This window comes from Psammomys obesus, unplaced genomic scaffold, assembly GCF_907164565.1.
Source record: "Psammomys obesus unplaced genomic scaffold, mPsaObe1.curated_primary_1811, whole genome shotgun sequence".
Taxonomy (NCBI): Eukaryota; Metazoa; Chordata; class Mammalia; order Rodentia; family Muridae; genus Psammomys; species Psammomys obesus.
In genome coordinates, this window is record NW_026593286.1 from 30,854,211 (window position 1) to 30,880,977 (window position 26,767).

The 26,767-nt window shown below is 41.7% G+C and overlaps 1 protein-coding gene across 3 annotated transcripts in view; it reads left to right on the top strand.

Annotated features, from left to right (window-relative positions):
* The window catches only part of Als2 (alsin Rho guanine nucleotide exchange factor ALS2), a 75,016-nt gene that overhangs the window by 4,628 nt on the left and 43,621 nt on the right, over positions 1-26,767 (top strand). For all 3 annotated transcript variants that reach the window (XM_055616449.1, XM_055616448.1, XM_055616450.1), the window contains 7 exons: positions 10,477-10,554; positions 13,054-13,208; positions 15,071-15,990; positions 19,511-19,862; positions 21,100-21,268; positions 22,387-22,483; positions 25,477-25,554. In XM_055616449.1, the coding sequence (XP_055472424.1) occupies positions 10,535-10,554; positions 13,054-13,208; positions 15,071-15,990; positions 19,511-19,862; positions 21,100-21,268; positions 22,387-22,483; positions 25,477-25,554 (1,791 nt within the window). In that variant the 5' untranslated portion in view covers positions 10,477-10,534. The remainder of the gene's footprint in view (positions 1-10,476; positions 10,555-13,053; positions 13,209-15,070; positions 15,991-19,510; positions 19,863-21,099; positions 21,269-22,386; positions 22,484-25,476; positions 25,555-26,767) is intronic.

The window sequence follows — 26,767 nt, forward strand, 5'->3', positions numbered from 1 at the left end:
TATCTATCTATCTATCTATCTATCTATCTATCTATCTATCTATCTATTTTTGAAGCAAGGCTTCTCTCTGTAGCCTTGGCTGTCCTGGGTTCACTTTATAGACCAAGCTGGCCTTGAACTCACAAGGATCCACCTGCCTCTTTTTCCCTGAGTGCTGGGATTAAAAATGTATGCCACAGCTCCCAGCTTAAAATTACATTTATTTACGGTGTGTGCTCGTGTTTGCCAGTGCAAGTAGAGCTCAGAGGACAACCTGCCAGAGTCTCTCTTCCACCATGCTCCGCAAGCACTCTGCCCAAGCTGCACTCTCATCTCCGAGGCTCCAATTTCCAGGGCATCTTAGTACTGCCCAGGAGTGTAGATCCTGCTCAGCCAAGCATGGATGGTCTCTGCCTACATGGACCCATAAAATCTTGGAGATTGGAGGATCATTTTTCAGGAGGAATTTGGAAGACAGGAAGTCACTACCTGAGATCTCAAACTGTATAAGCAATAAAACATTCCTACATTGTTATACCTATCCCAAATTAACTGTGTTCATTGAGACTTGGCAAGTGTGAATTGAACAAGCAGTCGGGAAGGTAGGGGTGGCTGAGATGGCAGAAGAGGCACTGTGAGGAGGGCTGTGAGCACCTGCCTGTGTTTGAGACCTAAACTTTAGCAGAATGACATTTACCATTGATTCCAACTGTATTAAAGACAGGTTTTTCTTGGTAAGATTTTTTTTTTAAGACAGTCTTGCTGTATAGTCGGTCCCATGACTTTGAACTCTTGATCCTCCTACCTCCGCCCACCTCCCAAGTGTTGGGATCATAGTTAAATGCAGCATCTGGCTTGGATTTGTGTGTGTGTGTGTGTGTACATACATGTGTATGAAGGATAAAGCTCAATATTTGCTGTTTTTCTCCATGCCTCTCTACCTCTATCTATCTATCTATCTATCTATCTATCTATCTATCTATCTATCTATGCAATGGGTCTCTCATTTAATATAGAGCTCCCTATTGCAGTTAGCTGGCTAGCCAGTAAGCCCCAGGGATCCTCCTGTCTCACCTCCCAGAGCTGAGTTATGCTGCTGAGCTGGCTTCTGCATGGGTCTTGGGATCTGAGCTGAGGCCCCTGTGCTCATGCAGCAGGCATTTTACCTGTTGTACAGTCTCCCCAGCCTGGTGTTCCGTTTTGTAGGAGACTTTTTTTTTTTTAACTTCTAACTCTTTAACCTTAATGACCAAACAGTTCATTTTCTTAGTAATAAAAAGTGGCAGCTTTTCATGTCAGTCCTTAAGAAGCCCTTGGCAACCAGCAGCAGAGCACGAGGTTGTTGTTCTTGGCCTTGCCCCATTCTCCCGTCTGGAGGCGTGGCGCTGTGTTAGCTTATGCTTTTGTTTGATGTGTTTTGTTTTCTCATATGGAGTCCAGGCTGGCCTAGTCCCATCTTGCTTCACCGTCCATGTGCCGGGCTGCAAGCATGCAGCACCATGCCTGGCTGAAAAAGTAATCATAGCAGTAAACTATTGAGAACTTTTTTGAGTAGTTATATAATTCTTTTAAGTTTATGCAGTTTTTTTTTTCCCCCAATTCTTATAAGTAAGAGATGGGATTTTCGGGCAGTTCATTTTGCTGCCAGTGAGTTATACCCAGAGAGATTAGCTTTAGTCTCTTTATGTCCACAAAGTGACCGACTTGTCTCTCTCTTATTATCTAGTATTTGTAAATATTTTTTCTCTGGATCATCCAGATTCTAGTTCATATGACCCGGTGTTAAGATGTTGATGGTGGCCCTGGACAAATGATGGCATCTGGCTAATGTTCACTACAGTATTATTTTTTCTTCCACCATCTAAATATTGAGCCAATTTTTCAACGTAAACATGGGACAGCTTTCTGAACAAACATGTAACAAGAATGATGATAAATTCTTTAAAATAGCAGTGAAATAGAACAATACAACTGTATATCAATAGGAAAATAGATAGTACTTACCCGTGGGTAAAAAGTGAATGAATTAAGTCTACACTTACTGTAAGGACATTATATTGAGTGAAAGAAGCAAGGGTCAGAGGGTATTTACATATAGCAAGATATGTTTATGTTCAGTTTGAAAACAGCATGTTTACTTATATGTGTATAGCTAATGAGTACCTAAGCTATGAGTGAACATCAGCTGTATTTTTAGAGGGAGTGGGTAACTGCCTTCAGCTCCATGTGTAGCTTTCTTCTATTGTGAAATGGAGCTAACTGGGCATATGCCTCTAATACCAGCTCCTCGGAGGCTGAAATAGAACTGCAAGCTCAAGACTACTCTGGGTTGTGGAGTAAAGCAAATTTGAAATATTTTATTATATGTTAAAAACCAGGTGGTGAGAACATAGGTCTGATACTTATTTTTATGTCTGGCTAATATGTTTTGTGAAACTGTGCTTTAAAATTATTTATTTACTTATATTGGGCTTCCCCCCCCCCCATACTTTATTTTACCTTGTAGCTTTAAAGCAGTAGAGTCTGAACAGCTCTTCTCTCCCTGTGGGAAGACAGAAACGTTCAAGGGCAGCCCCTCTGAGCAGAGCTGTTCTGCGGAGAGGAAACAGACTCTGTGTCTTGGGAAGTATTTTCTCTAGGAAATGAGTGTTGAGCCCTGTTTAAACTGCAGAGGAGTCAGGATGCTAGAGACTCTCAGGAGAGTTGAACACAAAACCATCTTGAACTCTTAAAAGTGCCAGGAGCAAATTCATTCACAATGCCCTGAAAGGAATTTGAAGATAGACTGACTTAGAAAATTACCAAGATTTTATGTGGTCATTTGAGTTGGTTACATTGGTTAGTACGTGCATTATTCTGAGATACATAATTCTAACAGTTAAACATCAGATTCCCAGACACTGTAACAACTTATGCCTCTTATTACCACAGCAATATTAGAAACTATTTCATAGGAATTTTACTAATTTTGGAAAGCCTAATTTTTAAAACTGTGCAGCAGGTCCAAAAAGGAACTAAATGAGCATTGCCAGGCATTTCTTGCATTATGGGCACATACTCTTTCTTCTTAGAGGATTTTGACAATCAATTTTAGCAGGTGTAGGTTGAGCAACAAGCATTAAAGAGTTTGGTACAAGGAGAGGATCCAAGCCTGGCCACATTAGTTCAGGCCCCTCAACCCACACGGTGGAAGAACTGACTCCCAGAATTTGTCTTCTGGTCTCCATACACCAAACACACACACACACGCAAAATAAATAAATGTTTAAAAAGGTAGCAAAAATAAACTATAAACTGAGTATTGGGATAACTGCCTGTAACTTCAGATCAAGAGCTGTGTCTTCCAGTTAGGCTCTCCCACTTGTTTGTAGTGGTTGGTGTGGCTACAGGCATCTAAGGAAAGTCATGCTTTCTGACCTCCAGGAGCTTTCAGTGAGTCAAGACTTAGCAAGGGCGTTATCCTATACAAAGTTATCAGTAATAAGTAGCTTGCTAACGAAGGCTACTCAATTTACTCCGAGCTGTAATTTACTGAGTTCCCCTACTTTGGGTCAAGATTTAAAGGGTGTCTTGAGGAGAGGTTGGGATTTGAAGTGGCCTTGTCAGTTGGTTAGCATGTCAGTTCTTGCAGGTGAGTTTTCCTCAGCTTTGCATGCCTGATAAAGATGTCAGTGGCTAGGTATCTGGAAAGAAGTGGTTGTTGGTGTCTAAGATATTTGTAGTCAAATATTGGAGTCCAAGAGTGCCTTAATCCACATGTAAACATAGTGACTAAGACTTCAAAAGCAAATAATTATTAAGTATTTTTCCTGTGTAAAATGCAAGATTTTTTTTAAAATACTGTATCTACAGTAGGGAGTTTGGTTTATTTCCTCATAACAAATTTCAACTAACTCAAACTTCAAAAGGAAAACACTAGTCCAGTGTAGTGGCTCATATATGTAATCCTGGTACTTAACAAGGTTGAGGCAGGAGAATTTCAGAGTTCAAAGCAGCCTGGGCTACAGTGTAAAGTTCTGTCCCCTAACTCCACCCCACCTGTGTAGACGAAAAGAAACAAATTGTAGATGGCTTCTTGAAAATCTAGTAATTTTGTGTCTAAGTCACTAGTGCCATTAGTTTGTGAATTCCTTTTAGAGTTTAGGGTACACTTTGCTCCTTTGTTTTATTGCTTTCATGTCTCTAGTTTTTTGGGTTTTTTTGTTTTTGTTTTTTTTTTAAACAAAGTTAAGAGTCTTGTGTAGCCCAGGGTGGCCTGTAACTTGCTATCACTGAGTCTGGTCTTGACTTTTGATCAACCTGTTTCCACTTTCCATTTGCTGGGATTAAAGGAGTGTGCTACCATGCCCAGTTTACCTTTGGTCTTAATGTGTGGTCATTTTTAAAACTTAAACTACATATATTATTTATTTGTGTATATGTTTTTTGTGTGTATGAGTGTGTATGTGCTTATGACATGGGGAGCATGTAGAAGTTGGAGGATACATTTTAGGGGCCAGTTCTCTCTTTTCACAGTGTGAGTCCCAGGGATTGAACTCAGGTTGTCAGGTTTGGTGGCAAGTTTACTAGCCTTCTCACTGGTCCTTTTCAGTTTTAATCACTAATTATCATTACTCTTATAACTTTAATTATTGCTGTTATTTTAATCAAAATACCCTTTGCATGGCTTGGTATTAAACATATGGCCTCGGACTTGTTAAACAAGTGTTCTACTTCTGAATTATATTCCTGCTTCCAAATACCCATTTTAAACCACCGTGGAGAAAAGCAGCATGGTATGCAGCACATTCTTATACTCTCTATACTCTCCGGGCAGAGATAAGAATTGCTTTTTCAGATGTGACGATAGCCCAGTCTACACAGCCAGTTCTAGGCCAGCAAGGGCTACAGAGTGAGGCTGTCTCCAAATACAGGTAGAGGAGAGGAGGGGGAGAAGGTGAGGGGCAGAGGGCGAGAGAACAGTAGTTAGCTTTCTTCTGTCTCGAGGACACTGTCTTCTCCTTGGGGAGCTATCATATGAGAAAGATATGCTGTAATACAGTGGACCTTGGCTATAGGTGGATCGCTTTAGCCCAAGAGTTTGGGGCTGGCCAGGGCAACATGTAAGACTTCATCTAACCATATACCCCACCCCCAAAAAACAAGCATGTTGAAGAAGCTGAGTGACGTCTATAAGAAGTTAAGAGTTGGGAGATGTGTGCTAAAAATTATAGTGATTTTTTTTAGAGTACAGATTCCAAGTCCCTTATCTGGAACTTTTGAGATAGGTTTTGGAACTGAGATTTTTCTCTATGTATCATTCAGCACCTCCCCTAGGGTCTGTGCCCGCCCGTGGTCATGCTGATATTTCTGCAGCAACAGGGGTGGAACAGAATTCGCCTTGGAGGGATAAACAACAATCCCTCATTGGCTCAGGTTGGATTTTACAGTTGGCTGAATTGAGGTCATATTGGATTTTTGCTGTGAAAAAAGAAAAAAAAAATGGTAGCTTTCCGAACTTTTGGACTTTGGATTTCTGGTTCTGATATAATAGAAATACAGGTGGTTCATAGTTCTCCTTTTTAAAGACAGGATCTTGCATCATTAATCAAGCTGGCCTCAAACTCAAGGCAATCCTCCTGCCTTAGCTTCCCAAGTTGAGGGATTATAGGCACACACCCCAACGATTAGGACGCTAGACCATATTCTTTTGGACATCCCCAGACCCTGATACTGAAATAGCCTCTTTACTGTACACAGCCCATTTCCCCCCCTGCAAACCTGTAGCCAGTGCAGTCTAAACATGGGTCACTGTGGTCAGAAGCACGGTCTGCTCCTAGTGTTAGTGTGTCATCTGAGGGCTGAGTCTTTGTACTGTGAAGGATTACAGCATACAGAGCAGTGTCTTCAGCCTTGGCTCATAGACCTTAACCAGAGCTACGGCAGTCCAGGTTGCCTGTGTTGTGGAGATCCTGCTGATCTGTGGGAAGGCCTTGAAGGTAAAGTGCTGTCTATACAGTGTCTTTATCAGAGTTAGTTAATATGATACAGGCCAGCAGAGATACTGTTAGCAGCAGAAAAGCAACAGGGCACAGGGCTCCTGTCTCCACATAGCACAAGGACCTTAGACTTCACCTAGGGAGAACCATCTCTGAGGAGCCCACAGTTAGGCCATTTTCTCCACTGTAAATGCTATGTGAGTGGAGAAGCAATTATAGAAACGTCAGAGAAACAACTTTGTGTGTGTGTGTGTGTTTTTTAACTTAACCTTTTTTTTACTGTGTTAATGCATAATTGAGAAGAGGTGTTCAAGGAGTTGGTAAATACCAGCCTTTACTAAGTATGTGAGCTTTGGATTGCAGTATTCTCCTTTAGCTGTCAGTTCTTTTCATTGTTCTAAAGTCAAATACGTTAAAGATATTGAAACAAAATGAAGCCAGGCGTGAGGGTGCACACCTATAGTTAGTTGAGGTAGGAGATCACAAGTTTGAGGATAGTCTGAGCTGCATAGAAAGACCATATTGAGAAAGGAAGGAAGGAAGGAAGGAAGGAAGGAAGGAAGGAAGGAAGGAAGGAAGGAAGGGAGGGAGGGAAATGTTTCTAAAACAATATTAATGAAGAAAACTATCTATAAAATAGAATTCCCCCTTGCACTTTTGAGGGGGAGAGAGGGTCACTTGTAGCCCAGGCTAGCCTCATACTCTTTGTAGCTGAGGGCGGCCTTGAATTTCCTTCTCTGCTCCGGCTTTCTGAGTGCTTGGATTACAGGCACGTGCCCATTTTTATGCACTGCAGCAGATAAAACCCAGGGCACTGTACCAGCTGAGCTACAACCCCAACCCTAGATGCTAGTTTTATACTGCTGTGCTGACACATTGCTCTGAACTCTAGCTGACAACACAAATGTGCTGCTCTACAGTCCCATGTTACAGTGCCATAGTCTAAACGTCTGTACAGGCATCTTCAGGCCAGAAAAGATTGTTCGGCTATCTTTTTCCGTAGGGTTTTAGAAGTAAATCTTTTTTTTTTTTCTTTTCAGCTGGTAGGTGCCACTCAGTCTGTCCTTGGCCTTTGCACATTTTGAGAGTGTAGCATCTCTCCCTAGCTTCCATTATCACTTCTTTGAGTCCTTAAATTTTTTGTATGTTCTTTTAATTTACTTATTTTTGTGTGTGTGTAAATATAGTGGCACACATGCACATGTCTGTTAGAGACAATTCACAGGGCTCCATTGTCTCCTTCCACTATGCGTGTCTTAGTCAAGTCAAACAGATTTGGCAGCAAACACCTTTACTCACTGAACCATCTTACCAGCCCAAGTTTTGTTTTGTTTTTGTTTTTTTCCAAGAAGTGTGTGTTCATGTAAGTGCACATGCCTGCAGAGGCAAGAAGTGTCTGGTTCCCTGGAGCTGGAATTACAGGTGAGCTCCCTAGCATGGGTTCTGGGAAGTGAGCTTGTCCTGGGCAAGAGCAGTGCTTGTTCTTAACTGCAGGCTCACCTCACCAGCCTCCATTTTGTTTGGATATTTTTGCCTTTTTTATCCCTTCTTTTTTGAGAGTTTCTTACACTATAGCCCCAGTCTAGACTGGGGCTCACTGTTGTAGCCCAGGGTGACCTTGAACTCACGGCACTTCTGCCTCAACTTCCTGATAGCTGGGCTCATAAGTGCCGCCACACCCATTTTCCAGCAATTTTGGTTGTCAGGCAGAAGGAAAAAATTCAGTCTTGATGTGAGGAGTCTATTTCAGGAAATGAGACCTAGCGGTATACTTCCAAGCCCTCTTAGAAGGGTCCTCTGGCTCCTGCTAGAGCGTGTTGAGATGTAATCAGAAGTGCACTCCTGATCTCTACAGATGAGCACCGAGTAAGCATTTCACTGCACACCATGAAGTGGACATCTTACCTAAGCTAGTTACATCACAAACAGGTAGTAGCAGTTAATAATTCCACTTATTAACCAGCATTAAGTTTATTAGATTTACCTTCTGTTTATAGTACCTACCTTCCAACTTAGAATGATCCAAAGCCATTCTAAATTAAGCACTTACAAAATAGAAAGTAATTTCCTCCGGATACACAGATGGGAAGCAGTGAGAACTCCAGGCCGCCTGGAACAAACAGATGGATCTAGACGGCCCTGCCAGTGTGGGTTGTTTGTTAGCAGTGACCGTGCCATACCCTCTGCAGAGAATTATTATTTGGTTCCAGGATGAGAAGGTCCACAGAAATAGGACTTTATTGCTTGTATTTTTTTTTTAAATGAATTTTGGTACCTTTAAAAATGTGAATTTTTAAATTGAAATGCATTCAACATTTCCTTTGCTTATTTGTTTTTCTTCTGTTTTTTTAAACATTGACTTTTTTGAACTAATGGGCAATTATTTTCATACAATAAATTTTTTTTTTTTTTTTTTTTTTTTAGCTCTTTCCCACAGAATGATTTTTGTTATTGTGTTTTGAGACAAGGGCTTATTGTATACCCAGGTTAGCCTTGAACTTTTTCTTTCTTTATTACTAATTAATGTATTTATTTATTGTGATAGTGTTCATGTAGCTCAGGGTTGGCATTGAACTCAAGATCATCTAGCCTCCACCCTCCACGTGTTGGGATCACAGAGGTGTGCCACCACGTCCAGGCTTTGAATTTTCATTCTCCTGCCTCAGCTTCCTTAGTCATTCTCCTGCCTCAGCTTCCTTAGAGCTGAAGTCATGTGCTACAGTGCCTAGGTTTTGGGTGAAGGATTTTATTTTATTATCTGGGGTGGGGGCGGGGGTTGCTGGGGAACTAACCCAGAGCTGATGTGTGCTACCATTCAACTCCATCAACTACATTAAAATAAAATGGGAACTTAAGGCGCCAAAACAGTCTGAATGTGGAATTGCCCCTAGATACTTCAGGGTTTTTTCCTGGCCTCTCCCATACTAGTTGAGCATATCTCTGTGTGTGTGTTGTCTTATGAAGTGTCTCAGAGCATGGAACTCCAGGAACAGGAGCGTCCCATTGCATCTGCTTCAAGTGCACCGCTGGCATTTCAGCCGCCGCCGCAACAGCTGTGTTGGAAAGGAGGAGCGCTGAGCGCTGGGGAGCATTCAGCCTGCGAGCCGGCCAGATAGTACTACCTCCCCGAGCTGGCATGCTGGGCATCACAGAGATGCTGAGCTGCTGGTTGGTTAGGGTGAAGGGCTTCTGCCATACCGATAATCTCAGCCTGTCTAGATCAAATGGCAAGTGGTGGGCCTAGAAACAGCTCATTTAAAATCTATATTTCTTCTAGCTTTTCCGGGTTTGAAGACTGTTAGTTTTGAATTGAGATTGATTTGGGGGAAATTACCATGTAAATTCCAATAAATGGAAAATGTATTTTAATTAAACACAAAGTAATTTAATAATAAAATTACTGAAAATTAAAATGACTTGGATGTGATACATTACTGAGATTTTAAAAAATCTTTTCCAGTTGGAATTTAAGTTTGGTTTTATTTTTTAAGATTTATTTATTTTACGTATATGAATGTTCTGTTTTCATGCACACCAGAAGAGGGAATCAGATGCCATTACAGATGGTTGTGAGCCACTATGTGGTTGCTGGGAATTGAACTCAGGGCTTCTGGAAGAACAGCCAGTGCTCTTAACCGCTGAGCCATCTCTCCAGCCCGGAATTTAAGTTTTTAATGTGTCTCAGAAGTACTTAAAAAGTAACTTTAAGCCGAAAGTTGTGACACAGACCTGTAATCCCAGCAGAGGCAGGTGGAACTCTGTGAGTTAGAGGCCAGCCTGGTCTACCAAGAGAGTCTAGGAGAGCCAAGGCTACACAGAGAAACCCTGTCTCAAAAAAAAAAGTAATATTAATTTAGGCATCAGTTATTTTTATTACTGTAATGAAACACCATATAAGAGAAAGTGTTTAATTCGACTTAGGGTTAAAAAGGGTTAGAATTCATGATGGCAGAGCAAAGGCTGACCTTTGCTGGACCTGCAAACAGAAGGTAGAGATGGCACCAGGAATGACACTTTTGAAACTCAAAGCCTGGCCTAGTGACACCCCCATCAAGGCTGTATCTCCTAATCCTGCCCAAATGGTTCTACCATCTGGGGACCAAGTATTTAAATAGACGGGACATCTCATTCAAACCACCACAGTCTATATGAAATTTTTGTGCTGAATACGGTGATTTGCAGATTATATTTCCTCCTTTATAATACTTTTTAAGAACCTGAAAAATCCGTTGCCTGGAGCAGCTAGCTTTCTTGCAGCAGTCTTCTTCCTTGGCACTACATTTGATGTTCAGCCAGCATTTTATAAGCTCGGTGGGCAGGCTCGGTTTTGGTATTTGACTTTGGGTAGGCAGGCTATGAAATAGTTTGGATAGTCTCCCTGAACTTATTACTAGTGAATGCACACTTGTTAGAGACATGCCTTCCCTCTCTGCTCCCCTCTCCTCTAAGGGGATACAATGGCAGAGTATTCAGAGATCCTCCCACTACTCTTTGTGCTTACCTAGTGTTTTCTATCTAGGTCTTGATAGAACTTTTGCTAAGGAAATGATTTGGTGATGGAGTGTTCCTCCTGACCGATGGACTCAAAGAAGAAAAGGTAAAATCATTTTTTCCCTCCCTCTCCTTCTAGGAAAGCATAACAGAAAACACCATGAGGTTGTAGTTAATATTTTTGGAGTTTGATTTCCTTTTCAGAGGTAGTAAATGGGAGTGCATGGTTGTATTTGTAAGTGCTAAGTAGAGAGACAAGATTATTTAAATAAAGATAATTAGAGAAAAGCTTTGTTGATAGTCTCTTGTGCTTATAAAGGGATTTTATTATCTTTAAACACTTGTAGGCATCCTTATAATCAATTTTAAGTTTCAATTTCTCCTTAGAAAACTACTCGCAGAAGGAAGGTTGAATTGTGTCTTTTCTTCCATAGATTGTTAAGCGCAGTTAAAATTTATTCGATTTTATATTTCGAGACAGAGTTTTTCTGTGTAGCCCTTTCTGTCCTAGAACTCATTCTGTAGACCAGGCTGGCCTCGAACTCCCAGGGATCCACCTGCCTCTGCTTTACAAGCACTGGGATCAAAGGTGTGCGCTCGAACTGTGCAGCCAGCTCACTTACCATCTAAGGGAATGTTGGTCAGCAAAAGTAGAGACATTTAGAAAAACGTTTATGCTCCAACTGAAAGAGAAGAATCTGTTCTATAGAAACAAGCAAACAAAAACATGTGTTGCTGGGTGTGGTGGCACACATCATTTATCATAGAACTTGAGAGGTGGAGGAAATCAGATCTCTGAGTTTGGGGCCAGCCAGGCTACACAGTGAGACCGTCTCAGAGGTGGCTCAGGGAGAGAATCAATCAACCCTTCCTTCCTTTTTTTTTTTTTTTTTTTTTAATTTTATTTTGAGACAGGGTTTCTCTGTGTAGCCCTGGCTGTCCTGGACTTGCTTTGTGGACCAGGCTGGGCTCTGCCTCCCCGAGTGCTGGAAGCACTGGGATCAAAGGCATGCGAAGGCATGTGCTACCACGCCTGGCTGGTAACTCTTTCTTAACAGTATAAGGAAATCGTAGAAGACTGTCAATTAGAAATTTGATTCTTAAAAAGTCTAAATAATGGAAAATGATAGAAGCTTCTCAGAAAACTTCAAATAGGCAGATATGGTGGTATATACTTGTTATCTCAGCACAGGAGAGGTTAAGGCCTGAGGAGTATGAGTTTGAAGCCAGCCTGTCTACATAGACCCTGTCTCAAAAAACAAACCCCTATAAACACCTGTCCCCTCCCTTAAATGGAATTGCTGTATAATCCAGCAGTCTCACTATGAAGTTGGATACATTGCCTGTATCCAAAGGGAGGGAAATCCATATCTGGAAAAGAAACATGCACTCCTGACAGTAGGCAACATATGGAGTTGACTTGGCTGTCCATTGATGGGTTAAATAAAAAGTGTTGTATGCAGTCAGTGGCCTGTATTCAGCCATAAAAAAACATAAAATCTTGTCATTTGTAGCAGCATGCTTGGACATTTTGATGAATGAAGTAAGTCAGGCATAAAAAGTCTGATACCACATCTCTTTACTTACTTGTGGAAGGTTAAAAGTTGGTCTCTGAAGCTAGAGTGCAGAATAGTGGCTTCCAGTACATAGGAAGAATGGATGTGGTTAATGTTTGTAGGGTGTCTTTGTACAGGAAGGATACCTTAGGATGTTCCATCAGACTAGAGGCTGAATGATAGAGTTGTCTCTGTCTCTTGTTCTCTCTTTCCTAGAGACACGAGTCTCACTTTTGTAGCTCAGACTGACCGTAGCTCATACTCGGAGTACTTGAACTGTAGTCCCTCTAGAGCTGGGATTGCAGTCGAGTGTCACCATACCCAGTTCTGTGTATTTCCAAATAGCTAGTAGAAAAGATTTTTGAATGCCTCAAATACAAGTAAATAGTTCATGTTTGAAGTAAGGAATATGATCGTTGCCCTGTCCATTACACATACATACATGTATGGAATTAATACATTGTTGTACTTGATATATGTTCAAGTTCAAATCATAATATTTAAAAGCTTTAAATGGCTGTGGACTGAGGATAGAGCTCAGTTGTACAGTGCTTGTCTATTATGTGCAAGGCCCTGGGCTTAGTCCCTAGCACCATAAACAAATGTAAGTAGCAGTTAGATTTGAATTCAGCATAAAATGAAAGATTTCTATTCCTCATATCTTTTTTTTCATCAAATTAGAAATTTTGTGCTGCTAAATCATAAAACATAAAAACATCTCAGGCCTTATTTTGCTTAGAGGCAAGTAATTTGTGGGTTTAGATTATCCTCTAGCCTTTTATGTAAATGGTTGTATTATCTTGGCTCTGGTGCCATATATAACCAAGAGTAAAGCAACTGGTAGTTAAATTCCCTGACCCAGCTATCCCTGTATCTGTGCTGGGAGAAGGTGCAGGATCAGATTCACACCCCCTCCCCCAGCACACACACAGCCATACACGAGAAGGAAGGGCCTGTCTCTCGGGAACTATTAAGGGCAAAAGATAACAGCTTTGCTTTGAGTTGTAGCAATAATTGTTTTGTTTTCTTTTCTTTTTAAATGTTTGTAGCTCAACAGAGGCAGAAGGATCCAAAGAAAGAGGCCTGGTCCATGTCTGGCAGGCAGGATCCTTTTCTCTAACACCAGAGAGGTTGCCAGGCTGGGGAGGAAAGACGGTTCTTCAGGCAGCCCTTGGCGTGAAGCATGGAGTTCTTCTGACTGAAGGTATTTGGAAGGTAGCTGAGCAGTGCAGCCCGCCCTGCTTGTGCCTGTGTGTGAGGTCAGGAAATGCTTATTGGCAACTACAGGCTCTTTCTGAGCATCGCTGTAGCTTGTGCTCTTTGTTCTCAAAGTATATTCCAGCTCCTTTTACAAAAACTACATTTCTTTGTACATTTAAGTCAGTCTATTAACTGGAATAAACGGGAGAATTATAGTTTAAACTTTTTGTAGTAGTCAGAACATAATTAACCTCATAAGGACTTTCTTAGGGACTGCTTTGGCATATCAGAACAGTAACAGGTAAGAGCTGGGGCCTGTTACACAATTTGTTCAAGGACTAACCTGGGAATTCCCTGTGTAAACTCTTTACCTCATGCTGCCATTCTTCAGAAAGAAGCAAGAAATGAGAGCAGAATCCAAACTGGGCTTTATCTTGCCAGGGCTTTTCCCTGTCGTGGCCGGCGGTATTGTCTCAGCACAGTGTCTAATGGGCATAAGAGTCAGCTTAGGAAACTGTGTGGTGTTCTATCTGTCTAAAGTAGAGACGCAGAGAATCACATTCAGTCTTGATGCCAGTTTATCAACTCAGTCATAGATAATTTGATCTGGGTCAAGATTCTCATTGATTTCTAATTTTAAATATCTTAGTAGACATTTAAGTATTAATGATATTTTACATTTTCATTGTAAGAACTCAGAAAAAAACCTCTAGAAACAGCTTAAACCTGGATTTAGAGGTGTTATAAAACAAACATGAACATATAAGAGTTCTCCCTAGTGTATTATTATGTTGCTTTTATTATGATACATATTTTATTAAGGGAAATACTTATTTGAAAAATGTGAACTATAAATTCAATATCTATACTATAGATCTCAAAATGTATACTTTTCAAGAATATATGGAAGAATTCTGGTGGTCTTTCTCTTTTTTGGCAGTACTGAGGATTGGGCCTGGGGCCTTACTATGCCTAAGCAAAAACTCTAGCACTAAGCTACAGAACTATCCCTTGTTGTAAATAAGATATTTGAAATATGTTATTTAAGATACCTGAAACCTTTTATTACGTCGGATATTTGGAAAGCTTTTACTAACATGGTACCTTTAAATCTGGAGTTAGGCCAGTGAGATGGTTCAGCAGGTGAAGGCACTTGTCACACAAGCCTGACGACTTCAGGGTGGTCTCATCTTCATGAAGGCAGAAGATGAGAACCTTCTCCTTGGAGTTGTCCTCTGACCTCACACATGCGCTGTGGAATGAGCCTTCCCCCACATCTCACATACACATTAATAATAATGTTACTATTAATTGTAGCCAGCTGTGGTAGCTCAGTTAGGAGGTTGAAACAGGATTGCTACAAGTTTGAGGCTAGCCTGGGCTGCGCGCGGTTAGTTCTAAGCCAGCCAAGGTTGCCGAGGGAGACCCTGTTTCACAAAAGCTGGGACAGGTGAGGGAAAGCTGCTCATTGTTCTCATGTTTAAGCAATGTCATGTTTTTAAGTGTGCAGATTGCAAAAAGAGTGCAGACTCATCTGGGGATGTATGTCATTCAGAGGTAGAGTACATGTTTAGCATGAAAGGCCCTGGGAAAAAAAAATCATCTCACAGTGTGTGCCACGCTCCAGAGTTGTGTTTTCCAGGCAGGGGGATAGCACACAGTTGTAATTTTGTTTTGGTATTTGCTCCATGATTTTGTAATGGTTTATGATGCTGGCTGTTAGTGGGCCTTATAAATCCTCACTTCAACCCAGAATGTCAAAACCACCCTGCACTTTCCAAGTCATTATGGCATGCTTCTGAAGGGTTTTGCTGAAGAAATGGTTGGTTGGTTTGCTAACTTTCCTCTTTCTCTTTTGAACCTTAGATGGCGAAGTCTACAGCTTTGGGATGCTTCCCTGGAAAAGGGAATCAGCAGAAACTTGTCCAAGCAGCCCCCTTCTAGAGAGTGCCCTGGTTGGGCATCATGTTGTCACTGTGGCAACAGGGAGCTTCCACAGCGGAGCAGTGACAGAAAGTGGGGTGGTGTACATGTGGGGGGAGAACGCTGCCGGCCAGTGCGCAGTAGCTAACCAGCAGTATGTGCCGGAGCCGAGTCCCGTCAGCATCTCTGACTCGGAGACCAGCCCTGTGTTAGCGGTTAGGATTCTACAGTTGGCGTGTGGCGAGGAACACACACTGGCATTGTCGATCAGCAGAGAGATCTGGGCATGGGGCACCGGCTGTCAGCTGGGTCTCATCACCACCACCTTCCCGGTGACAAAGCCGCAAAAGGTGGAGCACCTCGCCGGGCGAGTGGTGCTCCAGGTTGCCTGTGGTGCATTCCACAGCCTCGCCCTGGTGCAGTGCCTCCCTCCCCAGGATCTGAAGCCAGTCCCGGAGAGATGCAATCAGTGCAGCCAGCTGCTCATCACTATGACGGACAAAGAGGACCATGTGATCATCTCAGACAGCCATTGCTGCCCGTTAGGTGTGACACTGTCCGAATCCCAAGCAGAAGATCATGCCGGCACTGCCACCAGCCCTCACCCAGAGTCACTGGATGGGCAGGGAGAGGTATTTGAGAACCCTCTGGTAGAAGCTGAACCGAACGTGGGAAACGTGCAGACCGCGAGGGGCACTGCCGTCTCCTCTCAGCAGAACATTGTGGGAACTGCCGAGGTGTCTTCAGCCGGAACTGCTCCCTCGTACCCCGACACCCAGGCAGTAACTGCCTACCTGCAGAAGCTGTCGGAGCATTCAGTGAGGGAGAGCCATGAGCAAGGAGAAGAGCCACCCCAGGCCCAGGTAGCTGCTACATTTTATAACTAAAAGGGGTTTTGGAGTGAAAGTATTTGTGTTTCTGTAGGAACTGAAGTCCTGAGTCTTGGCAGCAGGGTTTTGTTTTTTTTTTTTTTGTTTTTTTTTTTTGTCTTGTTTTCCCCCAACCAGGCTGTTATAATTCCATCTTGCTAGACAAACTTAGAGAGCAAGGAGCAGCTATTCATTCAGAATCATTCTTTGTATGACCCTTCATAATTCTGAAAGATGTCATCCTGGGCTTGCTTTAGAAGTGGCCGAGTGCTGTTTATTTCCTTGCTTGTACTTCGCCATTGTGGCTGAAGCACCACTTTTTGGTAGTCCCCAGAAGAGTTTACCTGGTGCAACCATGGTCCATAGAGCTCCCTCAGGACTGTGCAGGGGCATCTCGTCATGTCTGTAAAACTCTTCTTCCATCTAGGGAGGCTACCAGGTTGCAGACTATTTAGTTGTACGCAGAGGTCTACAGTTTCTAGACATGGTGATGCATGCCTGTAATCCCAACATATGGGATGCCAAGGCAGGATTGCTGTGAATTTGAAGCTGGTCTATGCTACATAGTATCAAGCCATCCAGGACTACAATTAACACCCTGTCTCCTAAAAGGAAACAAAACAAAAACAAAAAGAAAGAAAAGAAGCTTAAAGGTTTTACACTATGTGTCAGATATGTTTTAAGTGTTGTTTTCAGTTATATCTGGTCCTTACTGGGCCTTATTTGAGTGGGGAATGCTTCCTTTTGTCTTGTTTAGAGTATTCTTGTCTGAAGATTTATGAAATGGGTTTTCCCTGATGCTGGAAACACATTGTTCCAAAGAGACAGTTTTTGGTTTGCTCTTGGGATTACCTTTTTATTTGCTTTGTGCCGAAGGTGGGGGGTGGAGATAGAAAACAAAACCATCTAATCTTGAAAGAACTGTCTCTGCTGTCTTTTTCATTCAGGGTCTTTAAAACCGTAGCTGTCAGTTCTTTATATCTGAAGCTTCTCTGTTAGAGTGAGAAAGTGGGATATATTTTTATTTATTTATTTATTTATTTTTTTGAAAGTGGGATATTTTAAGAAACAGTTCTGCCTTATGCAGTCTCTCAACTTTTTGGGATTTGACTTTTTCCCCCCAATTAAGAGTAAGCTGTTTATAAGAAAAGAATCCAAACAAGGCAACATTCATTTATCAAGAATGTTTATAGAAAATTCTTAAACTGTACATGTTTATAGAAAATTTGGCTTTGCCTCGGCTCAACTTTGAGGCCACCTCAGGCTACAGAGATTTTTTTTTTTGTCTCAAAAACAAACACAGGAGACAAAAAGTTTGTCCTTTTAGAAGCCATTCCTCTATTAAATTTAAAGCTAGAAGCAAATGGTACACAGCCCATTGAGTTATTGAATTACTACTTTAAAATCTGTATCCCCCTCCCCCTGCAAAAAAACCGAGAAATTTTTCTCTGAACTTATTTTGCTAAGTGAAGTTTTTATTATGTATGTTGGTTTTGGCAGTGTGTGTGTCTGTGTGTGTGTCCCTATTAAATTTGTAAGTAATATTTTAGCCTTACATTGAACAGTGAAAATTTTATATGCTGTTCTTTGTTATTGGTTGACTCTAAATTCTAAAATTATGTCTTCAATCAAAATGGCCAGTAATTAGTTTTCTCCTACTTTATTCGTTTAAATACAGTTAAATGGCTAGAATGTAGCTCAGTGGTAGAGCCCTTACTTATCATGCTTGAGGCTTGATCTCAGCATCTCAAAATAAGGAAAAATTTAAAAGCATACATATAAATATAGAGGTGTACATATATATGGATGTATTATGTATACATATGTATTATGTATACATATACATATATAATATACATATAACATACATATACATACATATATATGTATATGTATACATAATATATCGGGAACAGAAACTTAAGATTTATGGTTTATGAGTTCTGCCTTTCCTCTGTTTAATGGTTAAGAGCTTCCCAAAACAGCCCCTCTCAGATGCGTCAGTGCGCCTGTGAGGAGTACTACAGACATAACAAAAACAAAAGGTAGAGGCCACAGTATTACTCTGAACACCTTGTCATGAGAATTTAATCAGCAAAGCACTTGTCCTTAAGTATGTAGTCTTCAAACCTCTGCTAACTATTTTAATTAGATTACTCATTTGCCTAGAAGTAACTTTAGATTTATATGTAATTTGACAAATTATTGAGTACCTGCTTATGCCAGATACTACGCTAGTGCCTGGAAATTACTTCAAGAAAAATGGAAGCCAATGTTATTTCTACTTGTTCTCTTTTTGCTGCTGTTGTTTTTGAGACAGCATCTCACTGTCCAGGCTGGCCTGCAGCTGTATAACCATGTTTTGTTGGGTTTAGTTCTGAATTCAGGACAAATTAAGGAACAATGTGCATATCTTTGGGATATTTGGGTATAAAAAGCAATATTTATAAAGCGTAATTTTTATTTTTAAGTATGTGTAGGTGTGTGTCTGCGTGTGGGTGTGTGCATGTGAGTGGAGGCCAGAGGTGTTGGATCCTTGGGAGCTGGAGTTCCAGGTGGTTGTGAGCCGCCTGGCACAGGCTCTAGTAGCTGAACTTGAGTCCTCTGAAAAAGCAGGTGCTCTCAACTGCTGAGCTACCTTTCTGGCTCTCAGCCTCTGTAAGAAGCAATAAGTTTTTTAGTGTAACTGTGCTTGTATGTCAAAAGTTTTTTTGTGTTTATTGGGTATATTTAATGATTTTTTTTTCCTTTTAGTAAGCAGTGGTATTTGATATTTCAACCTATTTTTCACTGATACAGGAAATTTTTTGTTGAACTTTCTAATAGTCTCACGAAGCATGCTAAGAACACCAGCTCCATTTATTTAATTATTAACCTGTCACTTTTATCCTTTGTGGTAACCAAAGCAAAGGTTGTGGCCTGCCCAGCTACTGTGCCATGGGAGATAAATCACCAGCGGGTTAAGTCATAGAGATTGCAGCTTTTCCAACCTCTACCCAGGGCACTTTGTGTTCAGTCCAAGTTTGTTTTGTTTTATGTCTGTTTAATTTTTTTGAGACACAGTCTCACTGTGAAAGGTCATGCTTGCTGGCTTTGACCTTGAGTTCTTCTTGCCTCAGCCTTCCAAGGGCTGCAGCCAGGACCTTTCATACCTTCTGTGCCTTGCTCTCCTTTTCCCATGCTTGGTTTTATAAAGCAGTTAGAGATCATTTTAACATACCACTGAATAACATGACGCTGAGACAAGGGAAACCACTTAGGTAAAGAACTATGTTTCAAGCGCCATTTCCATATAGTATGTTAACTCTGCAATCTGAGACTGAAGATAAGCAGTTCTGTTGTTGCTCTTTAGCCCAGGCTGGCCTCATTTCTCCTCCTTAGCCTCTTGAACACTAGGCTTATAGACAGGCACCTGTCCACTGGGCCTGTTTTAGGTTTTTGAATGCCGATAGCTAGGAGCATTAAACTCCTGTTGTCTGCTTGTGTCTTTACATGCTGTGTGTGTGCGTGTTAGCCTCTTACAGAAGAAGCAGGCCCTGATCTTCACAGTCCACCAACCACAAGCACCTCAGCCCTCAACAGCCTGGTGGTCTCGTGTGCGTCTGCTGTTGGTGTGAGAGTGGCGGCCACATATGAAGCCTTGTCTCTCAAGAAAGTTATGAACTTTTACAGTACTGCCGCCGGTGAGGCGGGAGTTCCGCCAGGCAGTGCTTCCACAGGCCCTGAAGGTCTGAAAGACCTCAGAGAAGAGCAGGTGAAACAGGAATCCATACAAGCGAAGAAAAGCTCAAGTCTCGTGGATATCAGAGAGGAAGAGTCGGAGGCAGGGAGTCGAAGACTCTCCCTCCCAGGACTGTTGTCGCAAGGTAACGCATGGGTGTATTGACTTCCAGTGACCCTCGGGCTCCCAACACCACATGCTGTGTTATTATAGCAAATTAGTTTTCCTGGTGATCAAAGCTGGCATATTTTGATTTTGAAGTTTCTGTGATGGTGGTTTACTAAAATGGTAGCTTTTAAGCGAAAGCTACAGGTTTCTCAGCTTCGGAAATAGTTACAGAATATAACTCCATTTTTCAATGACTTTATTTAAAGTTTGCCATGGTACCAAATTGATGTATAAGATTTACTTCATGTTTCATATTGTTTTCAACACCCTGAAAGCGAGTAACATTTTTTTCAAGTTAACCCAGCAAGGCAAAGTGACTCACACCTCTAATCCTAGCACTCTGGAGGGAAAAACAGGCAGAGTCCTGTGAGTTTGAAGATAGCCTGGTCTACATAGTGCATTTCAGAACAGCCAGGACCACATAGTGAGACCCTATCTCAAAACAAACAAACAACAACAAAACAAGGAAAAATAAAAAAACAAAATGGTAGCCAGTACTCTTAACTGCTGAGCTGTCTCTTCAGCCCCTGTGAAAGATTTTGATCCCCTTTTAAAGCTTTCTTCCTATCATAGAAGTTAAAATTTTTATGTCTTGGAAATTAATTCTTTATTACAGCTGTTACATACTTGCAATAAAAACTTGGCTTGGAAAGCATTAATCTTTATGTTTTGAAATAGGGAAGGTATTTGTCAAACTTGTAGTATTTTTTTTCTTTATAATATTCTGTTTGTTTGTTTGTTCATTTTCTTGAGCCAGGGTCTTACACTGTAGCCCAGGCTGGCCTGGAACACTGTATAGTTCAGGATGGGCCAGGCTCTCAGCAGTCCTCCTGCCTCAGCAGGCAATACAATCATGAGCTAGGACACCCATTTGTTTAGCAAATTCTTTACAATGTAAGAAGTTCTGTAGGATGTTTATAAATGTTATATGGAGAAGGGGTCTGCAGCCAAATGGTTGGCCATGTGACAGATTAAATGTTTAAATAGGCTTCTAATTGCAGGTCTTATGAGACTGGGCAGGTAGGAATGGCAGTATACAGAGTAATAGGGAGTATTTCTCAAACTCATTTGACCAGCAAAAAGCCACTTTTGCAAAGTATTTGTGCTTTACAAATACTGTGTTAGTGTCTTGATTTAGAATGTTTCACTGTTAGAGCTCTGTATCTTCTCCTTTGCTTCCCTGCTCCTTTACTCCTCCTCCTGTTTATTTACAGTTTCCCCCAGGCTCCTAAGGAAGGCCGCAAGGGCAAAAACTCGGACAGTGGTTCTGACTCCTACATACAGCGGAGAAGCAGACGCCCTCCTGCCTTCCCTGAGAACAGAGGTGTGGACCTGGGGGAAAGGCAAGGAGGGGCAGCTGGGCCATGGAGATGTGCTGCCCAGGTGAGTGCCACCAGCGGTTACTGATGGGGATCCTTAGGCAAAAACTTTTTCTTGAGGTTTCCACACATCTGTTTCCTTCAGCCACAGATTGCTGTGTACTGTTAGTGCTGATAAAAAGCTGTCCCCTCATTCCCCAGTGCCTAACAGCACAGGGCAGGAGGCTGGACATGGGAGCACATGCCTTTAATTCTAGCACTCCAGAGAGAGGGATAGGGAGGGGGCACATGGTTCTCTGAGTTCGAAGCCAGTATGGTCTACTCCAGGAGTTCTAGGGCAGCTAGAGCTCATAGAGAGACTGTATCTCAAAACAAATAGCAAAAACCAGTAAAGGATTGGAGTCTCCATGTACACTTGTCCATGTCTGTTTTGATGTTTGTTTATCTTGGAATGCAGAAAACGATGTTAAGGATAAGGTGGTATTTCAGTGAAACATTTGAATAGCTACATTTTAACTTACAAAGAGGAGCCAACAGGTTTCTGATGCCAAAAGATGGTTTATGCTCCTTAAAATATCTAATCACTAAAGCATTAAAATCCATGTACATCAGGAAAAACTGTCATTTTGCTTAATAGGCATCCTCAGACTATTAACATGCCTGATTTAAGAAGCTTGAAGATGTGTAATGACTGTTTGTCTAAAGCAATGGGCTAACCTGTCTCTTAACAGAGTGAAGGGACCTGAAATAAAAAAACTGCCTTGCTTTTCCCTACGGTCCTCTCGGTCTACTGAGTCATTCATAGTTTTACAGTTTTTATATTTCTATTTATTTTTATAGGAGATAGGGTTGTACTGGGTGTCCTGGACTGTGCTTGCATTTTCAGTGATTCCCCCTATCTCCAGGTACTGGGATTTAGGCCTGTGCACCACTCCCAGCTCACTTTTATTGTTCCTAACAGATTCTGAATTTCAGAGGTTAATTGGTGATGCTAGACAACCTGGCAAGCAAAAACTAACAATAATTAGGTACAATATTTAGAAGTAGTTTAAGAATATGTTCACTATTTTTGACATTTTCCTTTTGTTTAGCAGCACTGGCTGTTTAATTTGAGAAAGTCCTTGATTCTCACTGAAAATTCTTTGATTTTACGTGTGTGTGTGTGTGTTTGTTTTCTTTAAGGCTTCAGCCATTGTGTGTCAAGTGTCTGGATGGTAAGGAGGTGATCCACCTGGAGGCAGGTGGCTCCCACTCTCTTGCACTTACTGCGAAATCTCAGGTAAGAGGCAAACGAGTGCTGCTCCTGTTCTGATGGGAAGCTGGTTCAGTCAGGTGTCTCCGAGCAACTGCATGGCAGGCAGCACCGCCTGTCTCCTCTGAGCTGTTAGGTTTCACAGGGTGGGATTTCCATTTTATAGAGAGGGAGAGAGCAAGAAAAAGTATCCAGCTTGTCTAAAAGGCGTTCGTCTGGCTGGAGTAGAGCTTTGATTTAAACGTCCTGCCAGACCAGGACCCTTCTTAAACATGCTCTTCTGGACGAGGAGCGCAAGTCTGCAGGCAGCAGCAGATGAAGACCATTCTTAGTGTGATGCTAACCAAACAAGCCGTTTTTCTTCTGAAATCCAATGCATGCCAGAACCCCAAGAAAAGAAAAATATGGTAAGGTGTAAAGCTTTCATTTGAACAGAAATACCTGTACTCTAGAAACGGACCCACGTTATGAGTCTTTTGGTTGTCATCAAGACAGCTATGTCATAACAGTTTAGGAAACAAGACCAAGTATTCGGTAAATGCTCTCGGAGTTAGTGGCTTCTAATTTGTAAGGGCAAAATTAGAACTTTGTATATTCCATTTTTAAGTGGAGCAGAGGCTTAAAAAAACAATACTCATGTAATCCTATAAGATATTCATTACTGTCACTCTCATGTAAGGCAATAGAAAATATAACCATATTAATGTTTCAATACCCTGAAAAGAAAAGAAAACAGAATCTTATGTGTTTAAGAACAAATATTAGGTGATTTTTTTTTCCCCTCAGAAACCTTAGAAGTAGAAGAAAAAAAATACTTGACACAATTACAACAAAAATATATTTATCTCCATAATAATCCATCAGTCCTAACCAGCAACTATCAACAGGCCAACCAACCGTGGGGCTGAGGTTTGGCTCAGTGGGCAGAGTGTTTGTGTAGCCCACACGAGGCGAGGCCCTTGGTTCCACCTCCCACACACAAACTAGGCCTAGTGGCCATACTTGCCAGCCAGCACTCAGGACACAGAGAGGAGGGGTGGAGACTCCAAGACCACCTTTTGTACATAGCAGGGCTGGAGGGATGGAGAGAGGCCAGCAGGGATGCTTGTCCTCACACCTGAAACTGGAGTTCCTCTGGATCGCGCATACAGTATCAGGAGAGAATGACTCCTCAAGTTGTCCTTGGACTGCACGTGTTCACCTGCTGTGTGTCCACAGACCGTAAAACAAGCGGGAAGATTTAAATAGAGTGGCAGTGACAAAAGATAGTTTAACAAACACATTTAAAACTACTTTCTCCTCATAGATGACATTGCATTTATTTTCCAGTGCTATTTCAGACACAGGAACAAGCAATAATGGCAGAAATCTAAGTGGGATCTCGCTGGAAGATGTGCATATTCATTGACTCAGAATTCTTTACTTGGGAATTTCCTAATTAACTAGATGCGCATCTGTCTATAAATTCCCATAGTCGAGGATATAAAAATCTATCATCATCATCATTATTACTGTGTGTCTGTACAGTGTAGACGGGATGCCTGTGTAATGCGTGTGTGGCAGGGTATGTGTGTGACGTGTGTGAGGTGTCTGCATAATGTGTGATCTGTGTGCTGGTTATTTATGCGTGATGTAGAATGGGCGTGGCGTGTGTCCGTGTAGTGTGTGAGTGTCTGTATGATGATGTGTGTGGGGACATATGTTTTTATGATAACGTGTGTATAGGTATGATATATGTGGGGTGTCTGTGTATAATATGTGATGTGGGTGTGCGTGCATGAAGTGTGGGGTATCTGTGTCTATGTGGCTGTATGTGTATGAGGTGAGGGCATCTATTATGTGGGGGGTGTCTGTATGTGTGGGCATGTGATGTGGGGCTTTTCACATGCTACAGCATATGTGGTAGTCATTCGACCTGCTCTGTGGAGCTGGTTCTCTCCTCCTTTCCTTGGCTTCCTCGGGGTGGAACTCACGTTGCTAAGCTTTGCCATGTCAAGCTCTTTTCCTTGATGAGCTGTCTTGCTGGCCCTATTCGAGGATTTATGCTAGCTCACTAATAATTCCGTTATTTAGCCAAGGTCTACCTATAACGGAGTTTTGTGTTAGATACAATGAAGTTTTATATTGAGAATGATGCTGTTGTCTCGTTGATTTGTTTAATTTTCTTGGAGCGGAGTCTCTGCAGCCCACGTTGCTTTTCACTCAGCAGTCTTGCTGCCTCAGCCTCCAGTGCTGGCTACAGGTGTGAACTGTCAGAAATGTCACAGACTGCCTGTACTGTCAGTACCCGGGACACGGGGCCGAACCGCCCGCACTGAGGAGGCAGTGATCATTTCTTAAATATATAGGTTCTGTTTTGTTTTCTATCCTATTAACACACACTTTACACAATAATGGATCTTAGGACAGATTCATTGTACAAAATGTATTGCTCCCACTCCCTGTTAATTTCCTCCCTCTTCCCAACTAATCCCCCTTCTACTTTCACATGCATACATGCATACATGCATGCATACACACATACATACATCGTACTGTTTCCGGAGCACATGCGCCTTACCATTGGCTATGCCACTGAAGAAAAGGTGTCTGTGCTGTGTGTATGTGAAGTATTTCATGAATCTTGTGCAGGTAGACATCCTCCCGCAGCCTCCTTCCTGTGTTAGGGTTATATAAGCTTGTCCTGCCATGCCAGGGTTCATTTCGGTTTTCTTCTTTTTCTTCTCACCCTCTTTCCTCTTTCTTCCTTCTTTTGAAATGGGATGATGCAGGCTCCTGTGTAGCCCAGGCTGGCTGTACTGACAGTCTAGCTCAGATTAGGAGCTTCTCCCACCTCATCCTCCCGAGTGCTGGGGTTTCAGGGCTGAGTCGCTGTGTCCAGCTAGGATTTGTTATTTTAAAGACTGGCAATTGGTATGACTAGTTTCTGTGATTATAGGTGATTGGATTCTTATAAACGCTCAGAGTTAACATGCAGGGTCAAATTCACATCTTAGGTTCTCTCCTGTTGTTCCTGACAGGTTTACTCGTGGGGTAGCAATACCTTTGGTCAACTCGGGCATTCTGACTTCCCGACCACAGTTCCTCGGCTCTCGAAGGTACTTCTGTAAACTTAATAGCAAAATATTCTGGAATTCTGTGCTATAGTACTTTATATGTTTATCAACATCGCTTTGTAGCCAAATTTAGTTTATAAGTATAATTTTCCTAAAAATTTTTGATTTTTTTTAAAAAGGTTTTATAACATGAAGCCACTCCTTTTCAAGCTAAATGTAATCTTTAAAAATGTTTTTACCTCATAGCTTTAAATGTTCATTGAATATTTATAGTACCTCTGTCTTTTTTTAGCAAAAAGAAAGAAAGAAATGTGCCTCTTTTTAAGCAAACTTTTAATTCTTTGGTGTGCTCTGGTTTATAGACTATCAAATAATGTCTACTCTGGCTTCTCTCTTAAACTCCATTTTGACAAAGCATAATTCTCTGATGTCATACGTGTTTATTTTATAGCTACATCACAGTAGACCTTTTGTTAGCCCCTTTTCTGAAGTGAGTTTAGATGACTCGTGTACAGGTTGGTTCTCACTTATGTCACGCTGTTGAGAGAGTATTAGTGTCTAGTCCCTTCTGTTTCATTCTAGATTCTCGTTTCCCGACCTTTCCCTGCTTTAACACCTTGAAACAATGCCAGCATGCAACCAGTAGTGCTGGTTCCTGCTATGGTGTTTACAGGCAGATGGTGCACACATCAGCATGGGATACAGTACTGGTGTTGCCTTTCCCAGCCCAAGACAGACCCCATGAGGGGGATAGCTGCCTTAATTCTGGGAACATGGTTCAGATGTAAACTGTAGCCAATAAACAACAGAGAATGCATGCATCGCTGCCTAGGATCCACAGTGCGGCCCTTCCTTCAGTGAGCCTAATTCTACTTGAGCAAAAAGACTGAAGAAAACATTGGGGAGTGTTAAGGAGTTACTGCTTCTAGTTTTAGTGGTAAATATTTTCTCTTTGAATTAGAAAAAATGTTTAATTATGTTGTGTGGGTGCCCACAGAAGCCAGTAGGGGCATCTGAGCTCCCGGAGCATAGTGACAGGTGACTGAGCTGCCTGACATGGTGCTGGAAACGCAGGTCGCCTTCACGTGCTGAGCACATCCTCTTAGCTGCCGAGCTATCTTTCCATATAACATTTTCTCAGTGTGTCACTTTAACACAAAGATTCACTGCTCCTTGCTACCTAAAAAATAAATAAATAAATAAATAGATAGATAGATAGATAGATAGATAGATAGATAGATAGATAGATAAATAA